At 41.3% G+C, this 25,676-nt stretch overlaps 2 protein-coding genes across 4 annotated transcripts in view; one reads left to right on the top strand and one right to left on the bottom strand.

The window, feature by feature from the left end:
- The window catches only part of LOC141967095 (serine/threonine-protein phosphatase 4 regulatory subunit 1-like), a 53,217-nt gene extending 49,550 nt beyond the window's left edge, over positions 1–3,667 (bottom strand). Inside the window, exon 1 of one of the 2 annotated variants that reach the window (XM_074920472.1) lies at positions 3,301–3,667. The gene's annotated coding sequence lies outside the window, so the exon portion shown is untranslated. The remainder of the gene's footprint in view (positions 1–3,300) is intronic. The other variant, XM_074920469.1, reaches the window with a different exon arrangement.
- A 165-nt stretch (positions 3,668–3,832) lies between these two features.
- Positions 3,833–25,676, top strand: part of VAPB (VAMP associated protein B and C) — a 33,207-nt gene continuing 11,363 nt past the window's right edge. For both annotated transcript variants that reach the window (XM_074920208.1, XM_074920207.1), the window contains exons 1-2: positions 3,833–4,151; positions 20,288–20,440. In XM_074920208.1, coding sequence (XP_074776309.1) covers positions 4,094–4,151; positions 20,288–20,440 — 211 coding nt within the window. In that variant the 5' untranslated portion in view covers positions 3,833–4,093. The remainder of the gene's footprint in view (positions 4,152–20,287; positions 20,441–25,676) is intronic.

The raw sequence follows: 25,676 nt of genomic DNA on the forward strand, positions 1-25,676 counted from the left end.
TGGCTTTGTTTATAAATGATTCCAAAATTCTTAACATATTAAAAAATAGTCTCTGTAGCAGTAGAATTATAGAAAAATGTAAGCAATACCATGGCCAAAGTGAGTCTAAGTGATTTGAATAGCTGTTTTCCAAAAGTACTGATTACTGGTAATTCAGAAATTGAAACTTTTCCCTGGTTTATGTATACACAGACAAAGGCAGAAGACTAACTTATACAAAGAAGGGATGGGGAAAAACAGCAGAGAGAATGCAGCTTTTGTGTAATGCTTCCTTTCTTTGCAGCATAATGTCTGAGAAACTGCAGGCCACACACAGTCTTGTCAACGGCTGCAAGGCCTGACAAATTCTACCAGGGTCAAGTTATTTAATACATTGCTTTTAGCTTAGACTGCATGAAATGTAAAATTCTTGATTGCTTAGGCCAGGTTTCTGTCAATCAAAACTGTAAAGTGCTTTTAATATCTGCGTAGCATTGTGGGGGCCTGTCATGCTGGGAGAGATCTGTTCTTAATTGTTAAGAATTAACAACTGGTGGTAGCCTGCTTTTTTATTAAAAAAAAAAAAACAAAACACTGCTTTGGTGGTTATGTAAAACACAAAGATACAGTGTTGGCTACAGTCATGTCACTTGTCTTATGTGATGCTTAAAAGATGTAGTTTTCTTGTTTCAATGTATGATGCAGGTCTAACTGTTCAGTTAATAGCAGCCTTCGGAAGTGTAAATAAGCAAAAACCTCCTGTTTCTGATGCTATTTCACCTGAAAATGTTGAATACAAGTTTCTACTAAGCAACTGGCTGCAGTTCATATGGAGGAAACACATACTTTCATCTTCTTACGAGACCTGGAATAGCTTAAATTTATTGTTCGGTGCCTGCTATTTTTAAGTTATCTTCTTAGATGTGTGTAAACTGCTTTTGAGGAGTGTCAAATACATTTGTGTAAGGGGGTATGAATAAGCATCAGAGCGAGGATAAGAATGGTAAACACAAGGAATGTGCTAGAATGGGGAGAAAAATGCATTTCCATGTTTTTTGCATAGGGAATCTAGATAACTAAATGTCAACCACATAATTTGTGCACACATAATACAAGATAATATTCTACTTGGATCAAGTGCTTCATAGCTTTGAAGGTAAGAAGAGCTTTGTAACAGATGAAACTGTTCTTTAAAATTGCTCCAGTACAAAGCTCTCAGGTGCTTTTCAGATTTTCCCTGTAGTGTTCCTCCTGATTTTCTGTTACTCAAAACCCCACCTTGGCCACAAGTTGCCTTCTAGTCTTGTCGTGGCCGAATTGTTAATAAAGTGAGGGTTGTTTTGTGTAATTGATAAGGATGTAGAACTGCAGGTGGCCTTCATGCATGTCCATTTCCCTGAATCTGATCTGCACAGTATTAAATGTATGCACATTATTTACATGTAACAAAAAAGTGGCAACCTACATTCATTAGGCTCCATAAATTTTCAACTTAAACAATGATGTGCTTTACAACCAGCCTGGATGAAAATGTGGGTGTGCTCTTCAAATACAAGCAGGTAGGTTCAGAGCTGCCAGTTGTGGTAAGATGATACAACTTGGCAAACCCTTTAAGATGTGGATCATGAAATGCTTAAGGGTGCTCTCTGTACTTTCGGGAAAAGTAGAACTTGGAAACGTCTGGACAGCAACACTGAACAGTTGTTTACTTTAGGGGTTTTTATTATGTATGACTGTATGTTGTATAAAGTTTCCTCTGTCTTAATTCCTCACCATTAGTTTCCAATTAACTTGCAGATATGTATAAAGCTTGTATTTTCTACTAATTATTGGACTGAGAATGCCTAGCTCAGTGAGAGAATCAGTTTATAAAAATAAAACATAGGAGATTAAGTGAAAGAAGATAACCTTTCCAGAGTATCAGCCAAAGAAAGCTCTGTTCCAAAGCGTAAGTGAACTCAATTATCTTCTGATTTGAGATCTAGTAAAATGTTATGACATAATCCATAGTTTATGCTATAAATTAAGCCCCCACAACTAGCAAAAATAATGATCTGAGAACATCCTAGGCTCCAAATCTAATTAACTAAGCAAAGTAGAATAGCAGGGACCTGGGAAAGAAAATTCACCCCTTTATGACATTAAGGAAGAACAGCAGTATGTTATTTGAGCATGTTGCCTTACACTGTTGAAGCTTCTAAAAATTAGTCCTGATATATTGGCTAGAAGGAGTTAGGTTTCACTTGCATTATGCAAAACCAAGAGTTACACTGAACACATACATGGGTTTGGTTTGTTTTGGCACAGAATGAAAGACATCTCGGAACAAAAAAGATGAAACGGTGGTTAAGCAGATGAGCTGAAAAACGGATTATCATGGACAAGAGCAGCTAAAGTGTTGAGGTGTATAAATACTGCAGATGTGCTTAGAGCGTTGAATGTCATCATCCTGTTCAGTGGTGTTAATTTTAACATACACATCAGGCATTTACCATTGCTTTTATTGCCAGAAATGAGAACAACCCTCTTTGTTAGGAATTACAGATCTCTTTAGATACCTTATGAGTTCTGGGCATTTATGAAGTAAAACAACGTTCATGATAAAGAGCTGGTGTGAGGTACATGGCATCACAGCTTGTACTGGTGTGATAAAATGAATTTTCACAATGTTTTACTATTACCATATTTTTATTCACCTCTTACCTCTTTGCTAATTGGCCCTCATTAGGACTTACACAACATAACTGCATTGTTTGAGCTGCTGTTCTTTGGAAGCCAATTGATTTCGATACACTTGCTTTTAATCTCTGCAAAGCACATCTCTTCCCAAAGTCCTGTATGCCTCAAGTCCAGTTGCCTAACGAATACTTTTTGGTGTATATAAACTGTGAATATAAGTTTTGGTGTATATAAATTACCAGCATCTTCCTGCTGGTAACATGGGTGTCCTCAACTCCTGCTTTATTTTTACTCCCCGCTGGCTTTGACAGGTTACAGCAATGCTTTATAAATTCTTGGGAACTTTTTAGAATGCTTAAAACAACGGGGTGGGGTGTGTACTGCTATTCTAACTCCACTGGCCTAAGGCTATCACTAAAGGAGTACTTTATATTAGACCAACCTGTACATTTTAAAAATATTTAAAGTCATGCTCGTTGGAGGAAAAAAAAAAACCAAAAACAAACTAAACAAAAAAGCAAGAAACTAAACATAACGATTAAAAAATGCCCCCAAACAACCAAAAACCCCCACCTACAACCCAAAACTTTGGTTATAGTTAAGAAGGGGGGGGGGGGGATGCCTTAAAGTCACGGAGCTGACCTGCAAGTCTTTATTTCCCAGAAGTTAAGTCTCTCCGGTAGGTTGATGGCAGTGAGCAGGATTTCCTGGGGCCGGAACGCCCCGTTCTCAGCCCCGCAGTCCCCAGGCTCTCCCGGTGCGGAGCCGCCCCCGCCGCCCCTCCTCGGCCTGGAGGCGTTTCCCTTCCCCGGTTGCCGGCGGAAGGTCCCGGGCCGGGGGCTGCCCTGGGGCGATCCAGACTGGGTTTACGGAGTCACGGCCTGAAATAACAGGCTGCTACTGGGTAATCGGGCATTTATCATAAATGATGATTTTCAGCGATGCTGAAAGCTGATGAATACTCATTAGACCTCTTTCTCCCCCCTAAGGTTACCAGTGTAGGGGCGGCCCGCGCCGAACGAGCAGCCCAAGAGGCGGTGAGCCCCCGGCCCTGCCCCAGCCGGGCGCGCCGGGAGCCGCGGGGCCGGGCGGCAGCAGACGTCACGCAGCCTCTCTCTGGGCCCCGCCGTGCTGCATCCCCCGCCCCCGTCCCGCCTCCCGCCCTCTCCCCGCGTCCCCGCCAGGGCCCCGTGCGCGCTGCCAGACGCCGAGTCGCGGCCCGCCCGCCCGCCCCGGCCTGGCCCCGCTCCGCCGCCCGCCGCACCGCTGCCTTCGCCGCTCCGGGGCCGCTTGGCGGGGGGCGAATCAACCGTCCGGGCGTGCCTCCCCCCGCGCCTGCCTGCCTTCCCTCCTCCCCGCCCTCCCCCCTTCTCTCCCCTCCCTCCCCGTCCCTTCCTCTCTCCGCCTGGTGCCCCCACCGCCGAGGAGGAGGAACATGGCGAAAGCGGAGCAGGTCCTCAGCCTCGAACCGCAGCACGAGCTCAAATTCAAAGGTACGGTGCGGCCGCTGCCACCCCCCGCCGCCTCCCCGCGCTGCGCCGGCGGCGCGGCCGCTCTCCGGCCCCGCTCCAGCGGCAGCCATTTTCCGGGGGCCGGGGCTGGGCACCAGCCGCTAAAATGTCCTTCAGCGCCGCCGCCCCCCGCCCTGCCGGGCCTCTCCCGCCTGCCGCGGGGCGGGGAGCGCCCGCCCGCCCGGCCCCTCTCGCCCCTCAGCCCCGCGGCGGGGCGCGGGGGGTCCCCGCCGGGCCTGCCCCCGCCGCGGCTGCGCCGCCCGCCCCCACCCGCGCCGCGGGCGACTGCTGCAGGGCCGAGGGCGGCCTGAGGGGAGAGCGGGCGGGAGCGGGGGGGTGTCCCGGCCGCCGCCTGCTGCAGCCGGCAGCGGGGCAGCGCGCCCCGGAGAACCCCGCGCCTCCCCCGCGCCGACCTTCCCCCGCCGGGCGTGGGCCGGGGGCTGCGGCGGCGGCGGGCAGCGCCCGAACACCCCCCACCCCGGGGAGGGCGAAATACCCGCGGCGGCGGGAGCAGCTCCCGGCCCCCGCCGAGGGGGAGGGCAGGGGGGTGTTTTCTGGGCTGAAGGCGCTCGGCGGCTCCGAGCCCCCCGGCCCTGAGGCGGGGGGAGGCGAGACCTGCCCGCGGTGTCACGCAGCCGGGGCGTGGGGCACCCGGAGCGGGTGCGGGCGGCTCAGCCGGGCTTTGACAGAAAACGCAGGGCCCCTGGCCGGGTGCTGGGCAGCGTTTCGTGGCTTCTTCATATGGCTACTACAATTCAAGAAGCCGTTTAGATAAATTAATTGTGAATAGTCTTGCCTGTGCGAAAATCATCCTTTCTTTAAATAAAAGTCTTGAATGGGTTTGAATTTTCACTAGCCTTGAAATTCCTGCCTTGTAGCCTGACAGCACTACTGTAATACAATATTCTGGGATTACAAATAAGCATTCAGCGAGTTTATTTATGCTACCGGAGTCAGAGGTGCTTTATAGCTCCATTTGAATATCTGGCAAATACTTTTTTTTTTTTTTTAATAGTGATTTATTTACTGGCTTCTGGTAAAAATAATACTCCTTTAAAACCCTTTCATGTACATTTTCAAATGCAGGGGAAGTTTCTACCTGTTTTTCTTAGTAAATATATTAGAAGTAATATAAAGTGGGCTTATCAAAACGCATGGTAATAAGCACTGGGTCGAATGAATATATCTTTGTTGTAAGCTGAAGTATTTGCATGTTGTTATGGCAGCAGTATCAAACATGCTTAAGAAGGAAACTATTGTTGTCTTAACATTCTTTATATTAAGTATGATTAAGTGAAAATCAGCTCTTGTTCTGAGTAATACTGCTTTCAACAGGCAAGCAAAGCCAAACTCAGGTGGGCAAAAAGTGGGGCCTTAATTGGTACTGACTTACTAATGAGACATAATTGTGATTCAGGGTTTGGTGGCTTTTTTTTTTTTTCCCTTTCATCACAGGTACGTATAAACCCAGCCAAACTCTGTTTTTTGCTGAAATAAAGATAGCTTGTCAGGCTGCCTGTCTTTCAGTTTAGGTTCTGGTGCTAAACAGTAGCTGTTGAAGTTAAGTCAACTAACCGTATGGATTTTGGTTGCTAGATCTTTAGCCAGCAACATATATGCCTTATAATGTAAAATGTTACTTGACTCACTGCAGCTATTAAATGGCTTAGTTTAAAAGTATGCTTAAATATTAATGTTCAAGCAAGACTTAATGCTGTGGGTAGCATTCACGTACTTTGGCAATAAATTCTTACAGTCCTTTCTAACAAGCAGTGCTGACCGCTGTCCTTCATTCAGGAAAGGCCAATTTGAAGTATTCGTGAAGTAAATTCTGCTCTAAGCATTCTTGTCATACTGGTTTTGTGATGGCATATTGCCTGGTAATATAGCAGTAATAATTTTCTCACCTTTGTAAATAGTAGCGTTTATTTTCAGAGTGTTGGCTTTGTACTGTACGAGTAGGTACAAACTGACAGAGGTCAGGAGCGCTGCTAACCGGTACAGTTGTGCTTCCTCGCTGGTGTGCACTGGAAGATCTGATGTTAATGTAGGGCAGCAATGTCAGTGAGGCAGGACTGTAAACCGACTTGCACAAACGCTGGAAATGGGTAAAGGTCTTGGTCAAAATGCAGACAGGTAGAAAAAGCAGAAAATAGTTAGCTCTGATGCTTTTAAAGTGCTCTGTTAGAGTTGTTAAATATAAAATCTAGAGGGAGGTATGATGTTCACAAAATGATGTGGGGAACACGATACCGAAGTGAGGATTTGTTCTGTAATGTGGCCCAGTCATTATGAGGTTGCAACCATCTCTCTCTTAGCCATCACTTTCACTTGTAAAGGGTTGAAGTCATTTTTTAAGAATCTTTTGAACCCCCTTGGTTTACAGTGAATTTTCTAAATTCGTTTGGCGCTCTGTTTCAAAAATACTGTGTTTGTTACTTGTTTGCAAAAATACCAAAGGAGTTTTTCATGCAGGAATCTTTTTCACAGCATGTGAATGTGAGCAGGGCTTGTCTTTCCTCCCCGCCTCACATCTCCTACACCATAACACACATGCTCCAAAATAGCATCAGCATGTGCTGTGCTGAAATGCAGCTGTGAATAGTGGGAGGCAGGACAGCATTATGTGGCTGGAGGTGCCCATTTCCTCGCCCTCCTGGTCTTTGATGCCATGTGAAATAAGAGCTTTACTGTCTTGCCAGTGACTTCCTCCGCTTCTTGGTTGTTATGGACTTGCAGTCTAGGTGACAAAGCATCAGACTAAAGGTTTATTGCTCAGACTTTATTGGTAATGAATGGTGAAAAAGAGTATTGTTGTTATACATGACAACATTTCCATTTATGTTTCCTTTTTTTAAAAATTTTTTTCTACCAGGGGATGACATCCAACAATCTGCTAAGAATTAGTTAGATTACAATATTCAAGTCTGACTTTAGGAATTACTAGATTTAAATTTAGACAGGCATGTGTAATTCTGACCCCTTTTGCTGGGTGCTTTTTGATACAGCTGTTAATCACAGTGCCCCAGTTGTGCTGTAGGGCACTGCCTCATGCATTTCAAAGGATGGCTACCTGGTGAGGCCAATCTGTCATTTTAGCATAACATGCCTGTCTGGAATAGAGATCATTTGGTTAATGTCAGCAAGTAAAATTTTGTTAGAGTATAACTTATTTCAGAACTTGCCTGGGTCTTTAGGTGTTTGAAATGCTGCCGAATTCTTTGCAGATGCAGAGCGTCAGGGGAGCGGTGTTTAGGAGGGGACATGCACAAAAACGAAGGTGGTTTACGCTGAGGTACATATCAGCGATGTTTTTAGAGGTTTGCTACAGGTTAGGCTGGACTTATGACTCAGCACTCTGTTGCAGTGCTCCCCAAGTGGCAAATAGCAGTACTGCCAAACGCAGGATTCATTCCTTGCAAAACTGTGTTAAATTGCTGCCAATTGGAAATGCTGTTTCCTGTTCTCAGTGTGTGATTTTGCACCTGCACATAAGCAGTATGTCACTGTGTAACTTTGCTTTCTGCAACGGGCACAACAATAAACCAGAACAGCCAATACTCTCCAGTCCTAATAGTACCGATTCAGCCCTGGCCTGAGGCCTAGCAGTGTTGTTTCCAAGCTGTCACCTGTCACTGCCTCAGGTGAATCCCCTGGGTGCCTCAGAGCTGCAGTCCAAAGGTGTGGCCCTGGCCTCTATAGATGTGCTCAGTCCAGCAGTGTATCTGCAGCGCGGTGAGTGAAGTATTTAGTATTTAGCCACGGTCCCATGCAGCTAGTGTAACCTGCATTACTATGGCTAGGTGGCTGCCACTCCTAAATAAGATAAATTGACCTCCTTCAGGTAAGTCTGTCTAAACTATAGTCAGAGCTGTGTGTTACAGTGTAGGTGTGCAAAACCTCTCGTATCTGACATGAATATCCAGTTCTTACCAGATACCAGGCAAGGGCTCTTCAGCCCAGCAGTTCAGTAACGTTTGAGATGTAAGATGAGTCTTTACTGAACCTGCAATTGTCAAGCCTCAGAAGAGAGGTTAAGGACTGAGTTGGACACTGCAGCTGAACTGTATAATTACATCTCCGTCCCTGTCATGATCTGTCTGTAATGATTGAGGCACTCCTACACTGAAGGTATTCAGAGGGATTGGATTCTGTGCTCGTTCTGTTCTGTATTGGATAAATAGGGATTTCTAGTCACAGCCACTGGAACAGGCTGTGTTTCAGAATGTAAAATACTGACAGTGTTGTGTGAAGTTGCCTGTTTAGTATAATTAATACACATCTTCTAAGATGAAAATTCACATGCTATTTTCTTTAGACTATTATTAGAACCCTCCTGGTATTCATAGCATAATGGCAGTCAGTACTAGGATTTCTTTTGAAGGCTGCTGTGTCCATGGCTATCTACTTTTCTGCTGGAAAATGGATCAGACCATGCTTCCCTTTGTCTAGCTTGAGTCCTAGTGAAATCACTGTTACCGCATTAAGTACAAGTAGACCTTCACATCTCTCTACATACTTGAATTTGATCATCAAGCTATATGCTTAAAAATAGGACATAGTGTTTAAATAACAGGTGGGCTTCTTAAATCTAAACAAATCTAAGTATATAGCCCAACTATCAAACAAAATCAGTCATTTTCAGGTGACACTTAAATATTTGCAGTTCACGTTATGCTTGCTATTCTTGAAACAGCTAAAAATCAATAGCTTATTCTATTAAGTGTTTGTTACAGTTGTACAGACTTGCTGCATCTCACTGAATTATTCTGATTTCACGTGCACCATTAGTTTTATAATTACTTCAGCATTTTGCATAGACTTCACTTTAAAAAAGTAGTGTTTGAAGGAAAAGGACTGGAGATAAAAGCAACATAGCGATGCGTTATGAGTGTCTCATGACACATGTCATTTTTTGAAAGGTGGAATAATTTGAACATAGTGCTCCTGTTGAGCTTCATTAATGGGCTGGTGTCCTGTGCACTAGAGACGTGACACCGAACAGCTCCACTGGGAAGGGGGGAGGAGGTGTACGTGTGGGGGCTACCAGAAATTTGAAACTTTGAATAGGATGGTTAGAGAGCCAAGTAACAATTATTTGAAGTGTGTGAAGCAGTCAAGGAGGTTTAGCTGCATTTTCTATTAAATTTAATTAATGTAGTCAGGCCTCCCAAGACTATTTCCAGACATCTCACAATCTGCTTGAAGGCTTTGGCCAATGTGATTTGTGGGTTAAGGGCTTTTGAATAATACTGTACTGCATAGATTTTAAGAATTGCAGTTGAAGTAACGAGCATTAATGGGATCAAAGTATTACTATTTCAAGGAAGGTCCTAATGCAGTGATAAAATCAGCACAAGCCACTGTCACTTGGTGATTACTTAGTTTTGTGGGGATTTTGTGTTTTTAATATGATCAGCTGGTTGCCTGTATTGTAAGGGATGGGACACATTCATAATTTCCTATTCCTTGGGAATCTCATGTTTGTGCACCAATTTTCTGCTCACTTTGAGCTGTGGAACCATTGCAATGACACGTGAAAAAGTTTGTCAAGTTTGTTATTTAAAGCTCACCAGTGTGGCAGACTGCCAGTCTGATTTGGTTGATGGGATGTGTCCTAGTCATCACTTCAGAAAATACATCTGATAAGTATTTTCAATATAATTTTGTTATGTAAGTATAGGGTTAGGGGTGGCTGTCTTAAATCCTAGGACCATGGCTATCATGTCAAAATAAAGACACAGGTAATGTATCATAGTGGGTGCAGGATCACACAGATGCTTAGCAGTAAATTGTATTTACCAGCTGCTACCCTGCATGGCATGTGCAATGTCTTATCACCTGTGAAAGAGGAATCTGGAGTAGAAATTTGCAGAGGAGCTTCTGATAGTTTCTTCTCATTGGAAATGAAATTACTGCCTTTTTTTGTCTTCACAGGTTTTATAAATTAAAAACTTACAAGTAGTCATCCAGTGCTTTACTTCTTTCAGAATAGGTTAGCTACCTTTGAATACAAGGCTGAATTTTGTTTAATTGCACTCATAATTCAGAATTAGGATTATAAAATTAGAGTACAAACCTTTAAATAGATTGTCAGGTCTGTTTTGAAACTCAACTGGAAAAAAGGCATCATCACCATAGGGAATGATCCAACTTTATAAGCTCAGGTCAGCTTACATCTATGAACAAATACCCAATTTTAAAAGAAGCTTAATTTGTTGTATGCACCCAGCTCTGGAAGGTATTGATTGAATCAAATGAGCGACTTCTGCGTATGTTGTTCGGCATTTTTTCTGGAAAACTGGGTGCCCAAGGGTTTGTCTTGTTTCTTGCTTTTAGATTGCCTCTAAACACTGCTTTCTGCCTAGCTGGAGACAATGCAGGAGTCAAATGACCCTTGCTAATTCTGCCCACATCTTGCAGTCACACTCATTTTCTACTATCTTGTTACCATATTGGTCTTATGTTTGCTCCCTGCTGGGGACAGCTAATAACTACTGAATGCATTTCATAGTTGGTACAATAACAGCCTTTTTGCTTTTTTGTCAGCGTAGCTGGTTGGCTTTGAAAGCTTTATTGATGATGTTTGCAACAGTTTCGTTTGTGATAACAGCTGTTGTTTCAGACTTAAATTTCATCTTTGTACTTGTAAGGAATGTGATCTTTATTATTGTGCTGCTGCAAGCTGGTTTGTTTTTTGTTTTTTTACTCCAGGTAAATTCTCACTGTTTTAAGTGAGAGTCTGGTTAGGTCTGGAACTCTTTCCCAGTTTGACCTCTCCGCACTGAATGGGAGGCTCTGACACAGTTCCTACCACAAGTAACATCGAAGCCTCCTGTGTTGTCTTTCTGTGTGATGACCAGAGGCAGAAAGGAAGCCTATTTTGCATACATATATTAATATTTAAATACCAGTTTATCTAAACTAGGGGCCAGACTCATGCCAGGTGTCTTTCTCTAGCATTTGACCCAATACTTACTCAATATATAAATCCTTTCATACCTGCTTTGTAGACTGAGGTGTCTGTAGAGGGATATAGGATATTTTTTGAGATGTCTGGGATGTTGTTGAATTTGAGACTTGGCCTGCTAGGCAACCTTTCATAAAGAGGGATTTGTGCCATCAGTCTGGAACAGCTGTCACAATCTTGCTGTCATTGAAAATGTATGCAAAGCGAATCACCATTGCCATGTTTAATTCAGTGCAGGATTAAAATGCACATGGATAGAAGTGATTGAGTGTTTACACTAGCAAGACCAGACTGAGAGTTGACTGAGTCTGTCCTTTTCTGTATTATAGGTGTTCTGAGAATTGCTTACTTCAACTCTTAATTCTTCTGGCCTCAAAAACATTTGTACAGATTGGGTACTGCTGCTGCTTGCAGTACTTTATCCCACATTATTATAAATACTTTATGAAAATAATCTCTTTACTAAACTACTTTAGTGTCTGGTTCTCTGAGCTGTAAATGAAGTCCCTCATACCATGGTGCTATGGATTAAAGATTTTATCGTTCTAAATTTAATCCTGTTTTCTTGGTTGGTTCCACAAGGGATGGAAAAAATAGAGAAGGGGGAGCTTTGCCTGGTGATCCAGTTGCTTACGTTGCAAATGATCAAATCATGTAGGTGTGGGGCTCACTGTGGAGCCAAATCTTACGTTTTTGCAAGCAATTTGAAAGACCTAATTGAAGTTAGTTGTGCTTGTAGAAGGCATGTCAAAGGACTGTAATTCTTTAAGGGAAAAAAAAAAGGTGCACTTCTTTGTTTTTCCCATGACTGCTCCTTTTCATCTAACCAGTTACTTCATCCTTACTGGTGCTTCTAATGTTTCTTGCAAGCAGGAGTCCAGCCCTCCTGTATGCGGTTCCATGTTTGGACTGCCACTGCTGCCTGTTTATATTTGCAACTGCTGTTTCTTGTGATATGTGAATTAACAACGTATTTTGCATCTTTTCAAAATTTGTGCATGCATAATTTCCTCTGGTTTGCAGTGTCTCCTCTCTGGCCTTCCTACAGTTTCACCAGGCTAGAAGTGAAGCATAACAGCAGTAAGGTTTTTTTTGTGTGTGTGTATAGCTGTTTTTGCACTACAATTACTGGCATACAGCGACACAGATAACGCTTACGGAAGTTTAGGTTTGGAAGATGCAACTTCACATTTGTATCTTGTTCTGTGCCAGACAGTATAAGATGTCAGGTATTTTTTTTCCTCAAGTTTTCTCACTGCTTCTGACTAAATTTCTGACTTGGTTTTGGTTTGATATTTTTTTTTTTCCTTTGATTCTGAAAGCACAGTGAATAGGCTAGTTTTTCAGGTGGTTGCCCAGAAATGTATCTTGCTAAATTCAGGATTCCTTCCTTATCGGCAGCTATAATTAGGGTCTTACTGCCTTTTTTTTTTTTTTTTTTTTTACTTACTAGAAAAGCAGCTACTCACTGTGCATCCCAAAATCTCTTAATTTTGCGTGTTTCTTCTGGTATGTGCAATTTATGCATTTTGCACTTAAAAATATTTGCTCAGTTGCTATTTAAGTTACACATCATATTTGAAGAGTATATATGAGCATAAATTTAGAGTAGTGAAGTTGCTCATTCCCTACCATTTTAATGTACATCTGAAATGGAAATTAGTGATGAAATTAGACCAGGAAAAAATACTTCACAAGAAATACAAGAATAAGTATAGTTTGGGATGGTGATGAAAATCGCAATGCTTCTTCCAGGGAGATACTTTACGTTCAGTCTTTATCGTTTTTTGCCAGGGAAGCTTGCATCAGGCCATCATTATGCTGCGCTCTGCTCTCTGCTGCTGCATCCCCACTTCTCCCTGGGGGCCTGTGCTTTGTTTCAGTATCCTTTCAATATCCACCCAGCAACCCCCATGAATGAGGCTTCTAGCCGTGTAGAATAAGTAGGTGTCTTATAAGTAGGTCTTACTATGTCATGCTTATTGAAAGAGATACAGCTACTATTCCACTATCAAAAGGGAGTATGCCACTATTTTCTGAGCCATTTTCATACCTGGAGAGAGTTAGTACATGTGATATTTGTGAGTGGAATGAACAAAGTAATACAATACGTTTGGCATTTGGTTCTAAAAGGATATGAAAGCACAGCTGAAACAGAGATATACCTCTAAAAGCAGCCAACTCTGCTATCAGTCTCTTGTTTATGCAATTGTGTGTGGAAAACTGCTTTAAGTTTAGGATGTAGAGAAAATATTTTGTGTTGCGTGGTCTTGTTGCTGAAGATTGCTGTAAGTAATGTTTGGGTGTAATAAAACTCTGAAGAGATCAGTTGGAAAAAACAAATGACACTGGTACCAAAATTACTGGAAGGGCATATTCTTCCATTTCTCTTGGCAAGCTTATGTGTGGCCTCTCAGTCCTTACAACTGTGAAGTCAAACTGTTAATGATCCTCTGAGGAATAAAAGGTGACAAAAATTACATACTAATAGATACCCTGAAAATAGTCTTGTGTTTCTTACTTGTTTTTTCTCTCTTTTTTTTCTTTTTTTTTTTTTCTTTTTTCCCATTAAGCATGAGGCATGCTCTGGCAAAAATAGTTGTGCCAAAATAGGCCAGTGAGGGATACTGCTTAATCCATCCAAATGGAATAATTTACTGGCAACCTTGCTCCAACTTTGTCATTTGGATCATGTAATTTTGTTGGTGTTCTACATCGTCTTCTTTTTTTCCTCTTAGATCATTTTATTGATTACATTTTTTTTTAAATAATTACTCCACTGCGTCAGCTATTGCATAGGGAGTGATTTGGATGGCACTTCTATTTTTGTAATAGTTTTTTCATCAAGGCTTCTATTGCTTAACACAGCAGAAGTGGAAATGACCACTTCACTCTTGTCACTTCACTTCAAGGGCTCTTCCAGGTGAGGGTAGTCATGGTCAGAGTAAAGAAATTGATTCCACAGGCGTGGGGCTTTCTGACTGCTTCCATTTGAAATCTGAGCTGAGATTGAAAGGTTTGTGAGTGGTTTATACAAGGATTAAGAGCAGCCTAGATTTTTCTTGAAAATAATTACCAAATTTGGAGTTGGATTCTCTCAGCAAGTTACTTGTGAAATCAGATGTTTATGCAACACAGGCACCTCTTGTTTCTCATTCTTCGACTTCTTTGATTTCAAAAGTTGCGGGTGCTCACTTAATTATGAGTGTCTCCAGAGCTAGATGATGATGATGATTAAAACTTGGCATACAGTACTTTTTAAAACACTAATCTTCACAAGATTCTCTGTAATTAGGTAAGTATTCTCCTGACTTCACAGAGAGGAAGACTATAAGGGTCCAAACCCGCTTCTGTTTTGGAGTCGCTGTCAACTCTTAAGGCTCTTAATAGCAGAAGATCAAGCCCTTAAGTGATTTGTCTAAAGACAAGTAAGACGGTGGGAGAGTTTGATTGGATCTTGGGTGTTCTTGATTCACAGGCACCTGGCTGATATCTCAAGATGTCTTGCTTGACATTTCGGCTTTTTTCATTTTAGTGTTTATCTTCAAAGGTCATCAACTTTATATATAAACTTTAAAAAGAAGTGTACAGTAAGTCAAGTTCCACACCTGTTAGTGATCCCTGTTGCTCGCGATAGTGTTTTTATTTTGGCTACCTCTCTGTTGCTGATAGACACCCCCAAAAATAAAATGGAAGAAATTGTAGAAATAAAGTGAAATAATTTGGGTACTGTCAGAGGCAGAGTAAAGGAACTGAGAAAAAACTTGAATATGATGATAAGAAAAGTTATACATGGAAAGGATGAAATATTCAGATGGAGAGATGGCTGTGTTCTTGAGTGGTGGTTGTTTTGTTGGTGGTGCTAATACGCTCTCATCAGGACGCTGCAGTAGGTTTGTACGTGCTAGAGCAGGGTGAGGTCCATCCCCATTTTGAGGGGCTGACCGAGCTGGTGGGGAGGCTCTTCACACTGTGGAGCAGGAGCCAGCGTGGTGTGTGTGATGGGGAAGGGAGCCTGAAGTATCACGTTCAATCCCCACCCTCTCCATCTCACACAGGCAGGGTCAATGGGGCTCTCTTGCTGGATGAATTATTGCTCTGGGTGGACATTTACTAGTCAGGGCACATCAACGTGTAGGATTTGGGCTCTTGAGAATAGCCACAAGACAATTTAAGTTTCTCATCTGCTGCTTTCCACCATCTTCCTTATTAAAGTTCCTTCGTTACTTTTCTATGGCTGATTAATATGTCAGGTGATTAATGGCTTTCATCTGACACATCGATGGCATTAACCATCCTTCCCCTCCTGTTGTCGCATTCCACTGCTTTCCACAAAGGCAGTACAGGAGGTGTTGTCTCACTAGAAGCTCTATCTGTATTTCTGCTGGTTTCCAATTACCTGGCTTTTGGATACGTGCCTGTGGTGCTGAGTTGGAGTGGCAAAAGTTGTTTAGGGAAAGATGATGAGAGTTCATCTAAAACATTCTGGGAATAACATGGGCAGCTTGATGAGAATTTATTCATAGTCTTCTTGTTTATCAACAGTTGCCAGTTTAGTATGACTACAATTGTATCAGGTGCTCCTGGAGTGCTTTTGCTCGGTAAGCACCAGTTCACTACATTTTTTAGGGGATGCCTAGCTTTAAACAGATGAAAATTTGCATTAGATTTAAGCACAAAAAATTTAGGCATCTGCCTTAATTTGAACAACTATGCCAGCACTACAGGTGTGCCTGCAGTGTGTAAGCCTCAATGTGCTAGCTTTAACCTACTAAATATGAGACCTTGTTACCTTCATTTGGCAGAAAGCTGTGCAGAAAGATGCAGTTTCCCTCATGCCAGTGTCTTGAGTGCTGCTTGATCTGGCTGAAAAGTGATTCTCCTTTTTCTCTTCCCCACTGTCCCCTCCCTCCCTCCCTGTCTTGTAAGTGGATTAATTTTAAGCCCAAGCAGCTCCCTGGCTCAGCTCTCAGCACAAGCAGATGAACGGTGTGCAGCTAAGCACTTGGTGGAGATGAGAGGTCAGACCACCTCCCCTTTCAGCGGTGAGATGGACTGATGCAGGAATAAGGCAACCCTGGGACTGCGGCCCACCTAATGTGTGTAGTTAATGATAAAGATGTAGTAGTATTTGCACATAAGAATCTGCAGAGAACTGCCTCTTTGGTTTGAATGTTCCTGCCCCAGCCTGTGCCATCAAAGCTTTACCTGTGCTGATACTTGTGCTGCCCTCTTTCACATGCCAGACAGTGCTGCAGCAGTGGTCTTGCTGCACTGAAATTACATGTGTCTGAGGATTGTTTATTTGCCATGCTAAAGCATGGGATTTTGGTTAAGGTGAGAATAATTGCATTAAGATTCGGCTCGAATGATATAGCTGTGTAACATGGTTACTGTGAGTAGTGAGTGGCAAGAAACTTGTACAAAGTACTGTGCTGATCAAAAAGATTTGCTGGTACAATTATGGGCAATTTTTATTGCAGTGAGAGTTATTTAAAACTTAAGTAGAGTTGACATCATGTTCTTTTGACCTAATTCTCCAGCTTTTGTATTATTACTAAAATGATCTGGGATATTATAATACAGTACACTGCAGAATGGCACTCTTAGGAAAGATTGATACAGTACTGGTGTTTGAATAGGAAATGGAGCATGGCAAATTCAGAGATAATGCTGTGATCTTCAAATGTGAAGGGTTGTATGCATAGCTCCTGCGTGGAAAGCAACAGCTGTAGTTTGAAACTAACCCTGCTGAAAAGTGACCCTCTGGAAAAAATGTGATACTGTTTGTTGTTGCATGAGTATGAGGTTTTCTTTATGTTTTCTTTAAGTAGTAGTGCTAGTTTGCATATCACTAGATGCCCAGTTTGCGTTAACACAAGTTGACTTTATTCTAACTGGCAGGAAAAAGTCATCAAGCCCTTGTGGAATATTCCAAACTTTAACTGCCAAATTCAATTTACTACATTCTTCCTTCTAGACAGCTTGCTCCCATGACAACCCCATGTCAGATAATGCATGTACAGACCCTGAGTTTCCCATAACTTTGTCCTTGGAATGACACCAGTGGCATTTTTCTCATGATCTTTGAAAACACAGGAGAAAAATAGTTCCTTTTTTTTTGTGTGTGTGTGTGAATTGTTACTTGGAAAGCATGCTGCCCTAATGTAAGTTTCACTTACCTAGAAATATTAAGAGCAATCAAAACCACATTATTTTGTTTTGAAAGTTATGAAATATTGTGGTTTTTAAGAGTGCGGCTTCTGTTTAGGTGCACAGTAAGTCAGTCCTCACTGCAGAGTCAACTTGTTGATTTTTTTTTTATCTCAAGTACCATCCAGATGCAGCAATATGATTGTAATTGTGCTTACAGCCCACCTTGGGGGTACAGGCATTATCCAAGTGTTGAGTATATTTTTATGAATATTCCACCTACTTACAATGAGGACAAAGGCATTGGAAAGAAGTGTAGAGCATTTTATCGTACTGTATCTGGGGATGTGATTCCAGAAGTCGCCATGTCTTGCGTTGAAAAATGAAGCTCCAGGGTAGATGTGTGTCTCCTAGACTGCTAGTTAATATCCAAGCTAACCTCACCTGCAGTGCTCAGGTCCAGACTTTAGAAAGCAAAGGTGTATCTCCAGTACAGAATCAGCTTGTGTTTATCCAGGATCAGTTCCCCCACATACTCTAGCCTCCCCCCAAAATGTCTAACCTAGGCAGGCTATCAAGGTTTCATTTCAGACTGAGTTGACAGTCCATGGGCCATGCTCTTAAAAGGCAGGCCAGCCATTAATATTTCACTGCCATGCCCTAATTATCCCTGAATAATACTCTGTTGTCTATTTCTCTTTTTTACATGCTTCAAAACACCTATAATGGCACTTTAATCCTGCATTTGACTGCTCTGTTTTGCTTTGCTACAGTATTTGAACAGCACTGCCATAAGGAGTATGCCTGCGCACAAGGCTGCTGAAAGCAGACGTCAGCCTTCTAGTACAGTTGTGCTGGCTGATCTGTAAAACCTGTAATTTGGGGAAAACATATCTAAAGAAACTGGTTAAAGTTTAGTGGACAGAAAAGAGGAGAAAATGTCAAGCAGACATGAAGAAATTAATTCGGTCTGCTGAAAGGTTTTGCTGCCAAATATTTTGGTATGATCTATATTAGCAATAAGTAACTCCATTTGGAAATTATTTTACACACAGAATTGTTGTCGTATTACTATTACAAACAGCAGCTCTGTGCTGGGGCATACAAATCCAGCATGTATTCGTGGATCAGCCAAGTAAAAACATGGTATTTCCCACAGGAAATCTATCCCAGCATGCAGACTAGTAAAGCACTGTTGAGGATGCAGCTGTATATGTAGGGCTTTGTACAGCCGACCCTCCCTCTGTGCTGGAACAGCTCAAGCTGTAGTTTTTTAGTAAAGATACATCCTTAATGCTTAGGCATCAAGTAATTTCTTCTGAAATGTTAGATTTCTCCCAGTTAGAGCTGTCTTGATCTACTACTGTCTTTACAGGCTTAAATGTTTGCTGGATTTTTTGTGATACTTTGGCTTGTTTAACTTCTTTAACAACTCATGGGTGCTTCTGCCTGGTTGTTTTCCATTAAAGTCTCTGTCTGCAGAACATAGAGGGAACTTGACAGCTGTGTTTCATTCTCTTTCAAATCTGAGTGTTTCACCAGGCACGGGTTTAGGGAATCTGAAAATTTTATTGCTTTGGTTTTTTGCTACCAGGTTGCATTATAAATGCAAAGCTGGCTTGTTCCGAGTGCAGGTGCTACATTGTTGTCTAGTTGGGTTTTTTGTGTGTGATTGTTTTGGGATTTTTCCCCTTCTAATTACTTAAAACAAATTGTATTGAGGATAAGGTTGCAGGATTGTAATACTTTTACAGCTGTATTAAATGTCATCTTAGGAAAAATATTTGCATGATAAATTTATAGAAAAGGAAACAAACAAATTATTTTAAGCTAACCGTGCTGCAGGAGGAGGATGGTGCAGTGTTACCTGCTAGTATTTTTATCATCATCATCATTCACCCTTTCTAAATTTTAGGGCTGTTATTTCTGCAAGGAAAGGTTCAGTGCTTTTTTTGACCAATTTGCTTTTACTCCTGAGGATAGATGAAGATATTTTATTCAGGTATCAAATTAATTACTTTTATGCAGAAGACAGTTGATCAAAGTGTGGTTATATTTCCTTTAATTTTACTTCTTTACCATCTGAGCAAGCACTGCAGTTGCGTGCTACTTGTCTGATTTATCAGTATCTTGTAGAAAATTAGTAACTAGCCTTTCCTCTAACCTGAGGGATTTTGGCAGTTTCAACTAGATTGTGAGCCTGTGAGAAATTGATTTGCCTGCACTTGGTGTTGCAGAACTTGACAGTGGTTCATTTCTGGCTTTGCTAGTACAGACATCTTTGCCAGTTCTCTTGGCATCCAAGAATTTTCCTACTTCCACATGGTTATTTCCTGCCTCGGGTGAGGTAGGCTGTTCTGTGAAGATTTCTTCTGGATTATAATTTCTACTAGCCAGGAGAAACAAAAAAAAAAACCCAACACACAATTTAGGAGAAAGGGATGCACACTGAATGCTTACTTTGCTGGCTATGGTACAGCATTTCTGAATACCTGGTGGAATCCTGCTTCTGTGGAGGTACAGCTTAAATATGCAGATGAATCTGTAGTAGACAGTTTTTTTGTCATTCCTTTTCCCAGTTAACATACTGTACTCCCCTATTTACCATCTGAAACATAGGTATATATGGCATCTCTGTAAGCCTGGGTTTACTGGGATTCAGTAGTTAGAATGGAGTAACTGTGATAACAGCAGAGAATTTGGCATCATTTGAATGCCATATTGTTGTGTTGGCACCATGTATAAATGATTTCCTCCTTTTTGTTTTGCTATTAATGATCAACTTCAGCTGTTGGGCTGTGAGTGTTGGAGCATGCTGCACATCAGAATGCTCCGAGGCCTCACTGCATCCTCAGCTTTGCGTGCACGATTATCTGTATGTGCTGTAGATGGAAATTGAACATCCAATTACTTTATAAGATTTAGAGCCTGCTTAGCCTCTGCTTGAAAAGTACTTTCTGTGTGATTTCAAGTCTGCTTTTGCTCTCCTCCTCAGGTCCTTTCACAGATGTTGTCACTACAAACCTGAAACTCGGCAATCCTACAGACAGAAATGTGTGCTTCAAAGTTAAGACCACAGCACCACGCAGATACTGTGTAAGGCCTAACAGTGGAATTATCGATGCAGGAACATCAATTAATGTTTCTGGTAAGCCATTCAAGCAGGTTTTTTTGGTGATTGAAAATACCTTCTTCTAATCAATTATTTCTTGGAATGCTTTGCAATCTGAAAGTATTTTGTTGAATGTTTGTAAAAGTAAGAGGTTTTGATTTCATGGAGAAGCAGCCATTTCATAGATCCTTATTTGCTTTATTCCTGGTCTAGCAGTAACAAATTTGGATTTATATCCTATTCTGGAGGGAAAAAAAGGGAGAAATACATAAATGATTTATATAGTTCATTAGCAGCCTTAGTCTATCCAAGCCAGTAGTGCTGCAGCCCTGCTCTCCCTGTGGGATTATTTTTGTACAGTTAGTTTTTTGCCAGCTTAACTTCCTGAACCAGCTCACTGCAGGGTCAAACAAGTGATTGGGACAGGCACGTGGAGGGAAGAATAAAACTGAGCAGACTGCAGCCACACCAGGTGAGACTGGTGTTGGCTGTTGTTGAACTGCCTAATATAACCAATATTGAAAACATTTACTTTCAAACCAAACTTGTTTTGTGTTCCTTGAAGATGCAATATGCTTTGGGGTTAGAAATATCAAGTGACTCAATCTTCGCTGTTCCATAGGAAAAGTTAATGATTTTCTCTAATGAGTCAGTAGCTCTTGACTTGCCTAAGTTTGGTAATGGAAAAGCAAAGGAGTGGCTCACTTTGAAAGCATAAAGAGCTGACTATGTCCCATAAACAGAATGTCTGTGTATTATTAACTTACTGATGATACATGCTTGAAAGTGATGTATTTTCTCAGTGACTTCTCTGATCCATGTTTTCAATAAAAAATTATATCAAAGGATATAGTAGTGGCATACTGCCTGAATAAAGTCTGACCTTTTAGTTAAGAATTTTTTTTCTATAAACATGCAGATTTGTTTTACTCCTTTTCATAAATTTTAATATTGGCATGATAAGAAAAATTACTTACTGATAGGTTATACAGTTTGCCATTAGTCTCTTACCAAATTTCTCTAGCCCAGAATAAAAAATTTGGGGAGTTAAAACTACTGCTGTTTACTTGGAAAAAAAAATCAAAGTGTAAAAATTAAGACTGTTTTTTTAGTTAATAAAATGCAAAATATTTAAACAGCTCACCCTTGGAGAGCTTGCTTCAACAAAATAAAAATACTTTGCCACTGTAACATTAAGAGACTCTAATCCTGTAAGTTGTTTTATGCATGCCTACATTTGCACACTCGTTGATCTGTTGTCTTTGAGATTTCTGTTGTGTCAAATTGAGCGTGCGTACGATTGCAGAATTGTGCCTCACTTGCAGTTAATCCCTGGGACGTGTCACAGTGAGGAGAGAACCAGCGTAATGTGGTAGCTACGGTGGGGCAGGCATAGCACTTCTACTGTAGGAAAAGGCTAGCACGTATCCAGTAAGCTCTGAAAAGACTAATATGTAAATGAAAAAGCTCTCTAGAGAGAAATTGAGATTTTTTAAAACTCGGGACAATTCCCAAGTAAAGCTGTCTGTCAACTATACTTGCTGCAGGCAAGCATATTAAATGCATAGAAATCAATGAATTGATAATGAAAATTAGCATGGTTTCTAGCTACAAATTATCTTCATGCTATAAAGATGGGGATTCTTTTCATCTTTCAGATGAACTTTCAAAATTAAAAGCCCACTTCCTTTGCAGGCACATACCAAGTTTTTTTAAATGTCATCTTGATCTCAACACTGAGTGTTTTCTTAAACTTCTTACAATGACCCTTCACTCTACCTTGAGCAGAATGTACTATAGGCAAGTGTTGTATGAACCATCTTGTGTTATGCTACCAGCATGCCTACATCTGACTTGCTTTTCCAGCCCAACTCTTCCCAGCGGCATACCAGCTGGAATGTGGATCTAGTCCAAGACTTGACTTAAAGTATCCCATTATGAGAGATTCCTGTGCTAACCCTAAGCTATGCTTTGCTCTTGCTTACATAGCTTTGAAAATTTCCCTTTCCTGATAACTTTAGTGATTTATGATTCAGTTAGTTTCGCAAATGGCTACAATATATTTAATCACAGGCTCACATTTGTGTTCTACATATTTTTATGCTGATTATAACTTAGTAATAATAAATAATGATCCTAAATTGCCAGTTGTTACATTAACACTATTTCAAAATGCAAGCAGTACGCATTCATTGTTCTTTAGGTGATGTATTAAGGTATATTTATAGGTATATAGGTAGAAATCTGGGGTTATAAATGTTAATTCTTTATTTTCTAGAACATTCTAAACTGAACACTTTGTGCTGTGGTTGAATTTTTCTTTAATAGAGCTGTATATATTGCACTCCTAGTTGCTCCTTTAAACCATCCATGGGAACTCATTTTGGACTTGAACATGGCAGTATCTTTGGTTCTGATTAGCGTAAGGGATATTTGGAATAGGAGGATCAAAGAGGGGACTTTCGTTAACTTACAGAACAGAATTGGTTTTGAATTCAGAGAAAGCAGGGAGATGTGTTTCACCTTTGCTTTGGAGTAATGTTGCTTAAGAATAGAGGGCTGGCTTTGGAGTAATGTTGCTTAAGAACAGAGGACTGATTTTGGAGTTAATGAAGTGAAAAATAAATAGAATTTATTTCTTTGCTTCTGAATAAATTATTTTTCAGTCATGTAATTCAAGTCCTGCACAAGGCATAAAAATAGGACTTGAGTAAATAGGACTTGAATTCATAGAATTATAGAATGGTTTGGGTTGGAAGGGACCTTAAAGGTCATCTAGTTCCAACCCCAAAATTCCTCCAAACCTAGTGAAAATGCTACTGATGAGAAATCATTAGAATATAGTTAATTCAGTAATAACTTCCGGACACTTAAACTAATTGGGCTGTATTTGCTATATGCAATCTGTCCTCTTGAGAATTGCTGACTGGCTTTAACACAGCAGCTTGGTAGCACTGCGTCAATACTGCACCTTGTCTCTCCAAAAAATCAGTGCCTAAGTATAGTGGCATGAAGCTCTGGAACAATTTATTAGTTTCTTGGAATATTACTGACTGAAGCTGAGTTTGGGGCAGCCTTATCTTCCTGGCACTGTAGTAACTGGATGCTTCTGTTACACCCCTGTGAAACTATTATCTGTACTATTTTGATGTAAGTATATGAGAAGATATTCTGCCCTAAGATAGAGGCAGCAGTCAGAACATTATTCCACTTTATTTTGTACTGGTATGACAGCTCGTTTAAAACATAAAACGCTAGAAGAGTAAACCTTGCTTTGTTCTAGTGGAGCCTCAAATACTGGCTTTTTATGCCATACCACAGCTTTTCCTCAATATTGGCATTTAAGGCCCTGTCAGCCTGTGCTGCTTGCTGAGGTGTCAGGTTTGTAGCCTGTGTTTTCACCTGTTATATAATGGCATGTAATTTTAACAGCTGAGTTTATGTAACTGTTGGGAAATGTATGTGTGCCCTGTCATCTGATTTCATTGCATTGAGTCTGAAATACTTTGGAAAGAAGTGTATTTGCACACATTCCATTTTTGTTAAACATGTCTTATTTCAACAACGATATCAGATTTTGTGGCTTTCAAGAGGTGGAAATCTAAATAAACTGCATGAATGGATTACAAAGGAAAAGTGAAAAAATACAAGCAGATGCTGATGAGTCTGCAAATAGGTGTATAGCAGGGGGAGAGGGGAAGTACAGATGGAACCATCTGTGCACTGTCCCGCTGAAGGGAGCAGCCTGAACATGCTTCCTAAAAATGGGGAGAAGCTGACGTTATCCTTAGGTTGCTGTCGAATGTCCTTGGGGAGGGATTTTTAGTCTTTTGTAAACTTGTCTGACTCTGAAAAGGCAGTTTGCATTGCCTTCAGGAGGGTGCTTCTGCAGCTGCCCTGCTTTTCAGGCGCAGTAGGGCTGCCCCTTTCGCTAAGACACGGATCCTGTCCCGACTACTGCTGCAGCCCCAGCTCTCCTGAGGCAGTGTCACTGCTGCACGCTGTTCCCCCAGCCCTCCCAGGACTGTGTAGCAACTGCCAAGTTTTGGTTTGGTTTTGTCCGTGTGCTTTAGGAGAATATCTTCACAGATTCAACATTTTTTAGCATTATTGAAATATTTACAGGAAGAACTATGTAAACATGGAACAAATGTGAAGTGGTGCAGCAGATTCTGTAGATGCAAGTGTCCTTTGCTCACCTCTAGCAGAGCTGATCAAATTGCACAATGATCTTGAGGCTTGCCCTTGTAGCTCGTTTGGGTATTGTATGTAAAGGTGACATAAGTGTGGTAGATTTGAACTATCCAGACCATAAAGAACTTCATGCAGTGCCATTTGGGAAAACTATCAATAAAGCTCAAAAAGAAAAATATATTCACAGACTATTGAATGGTCTACTTAAGAGTAAACAGTGATGTGCTGGGTGGAAATGCAATAGCAGGAAGTTACTAGTGACATTTCTTGAGAATGATTCTTAGTACTAGCCTTGTTTAACGTTTTTATAAGCAATTCAGGCCAAAGAGTGCATTAAAAACCCTGACGATGATGGGAAGCTGAAGATATGCAGCAGAACTGGGTGTCCTTGAAGGCTACAGTAAGAGAAACAGAGAATGAGTTTCATCAGAAAAACAGCAAACTCACATACTTGGAGAATAAAATACTCCTGGTATAATTGCAAGCTTGTTAAACAAAGGGAGCTGGCTAGGCTGACCAAGATGCTGACATAATATGGCTGTGAATAAGGCAAATGTAGTATGTGCAAACAGGCTGGATAACGGAAGAGATAAGAGGGTATAAATGCTATTGTCCAAGGCACTAGTAAAAATTCCTGCATGTATAATGAGAGTGGCAGTTCAAGCAAGAACAGGTGCAGAGAATGAATGGGGAGCCTGGCCCAGAGGTGACCCACTGAGTCTGGCTTACTCAGTTTACCAGAAGGCCAAGAGTTACTGTGATTGATGTATTGGAATGCACCAGAAGCAAATGACACTTCCCCTTCTTTGATATTTAAGCATAAGGGCAGTATTGGTCCAGGACCAAGTAAACAGGCCATTAATAAATTTAGGTGGAAACTAGAGGAAGGTTGCTGGCTGACTGAGCAGAGAGACTTTTCTGTTTCTTCTGCTCTTGGAAGGGAGTGCTAGATCGTGGCAGGCGTTACAGGTAGAGTTTTGCCTCCTTCCATGTTCCTTGCTTCAAATTTCCTCTGTTCCTTGAGAAAGCGGGGTTTACTCTAGGGAAACCAAAAGAGTTTAATGCTTCCGACACTATT

This window comes from Athene noctua, chromosome 16 (genome assembly GCF_965140245.1).
Source record: "Athene noctua chromosome 16, bAthNoc1.hap1.1, whole genome shotgun sequence".
Classification (NCBI taxonomy): domain Eukaryota; kingdom Metazoa; phylum Chordata; class Aves; order Strigiformes; family Strigidae; genus Athene; species Athene noctua.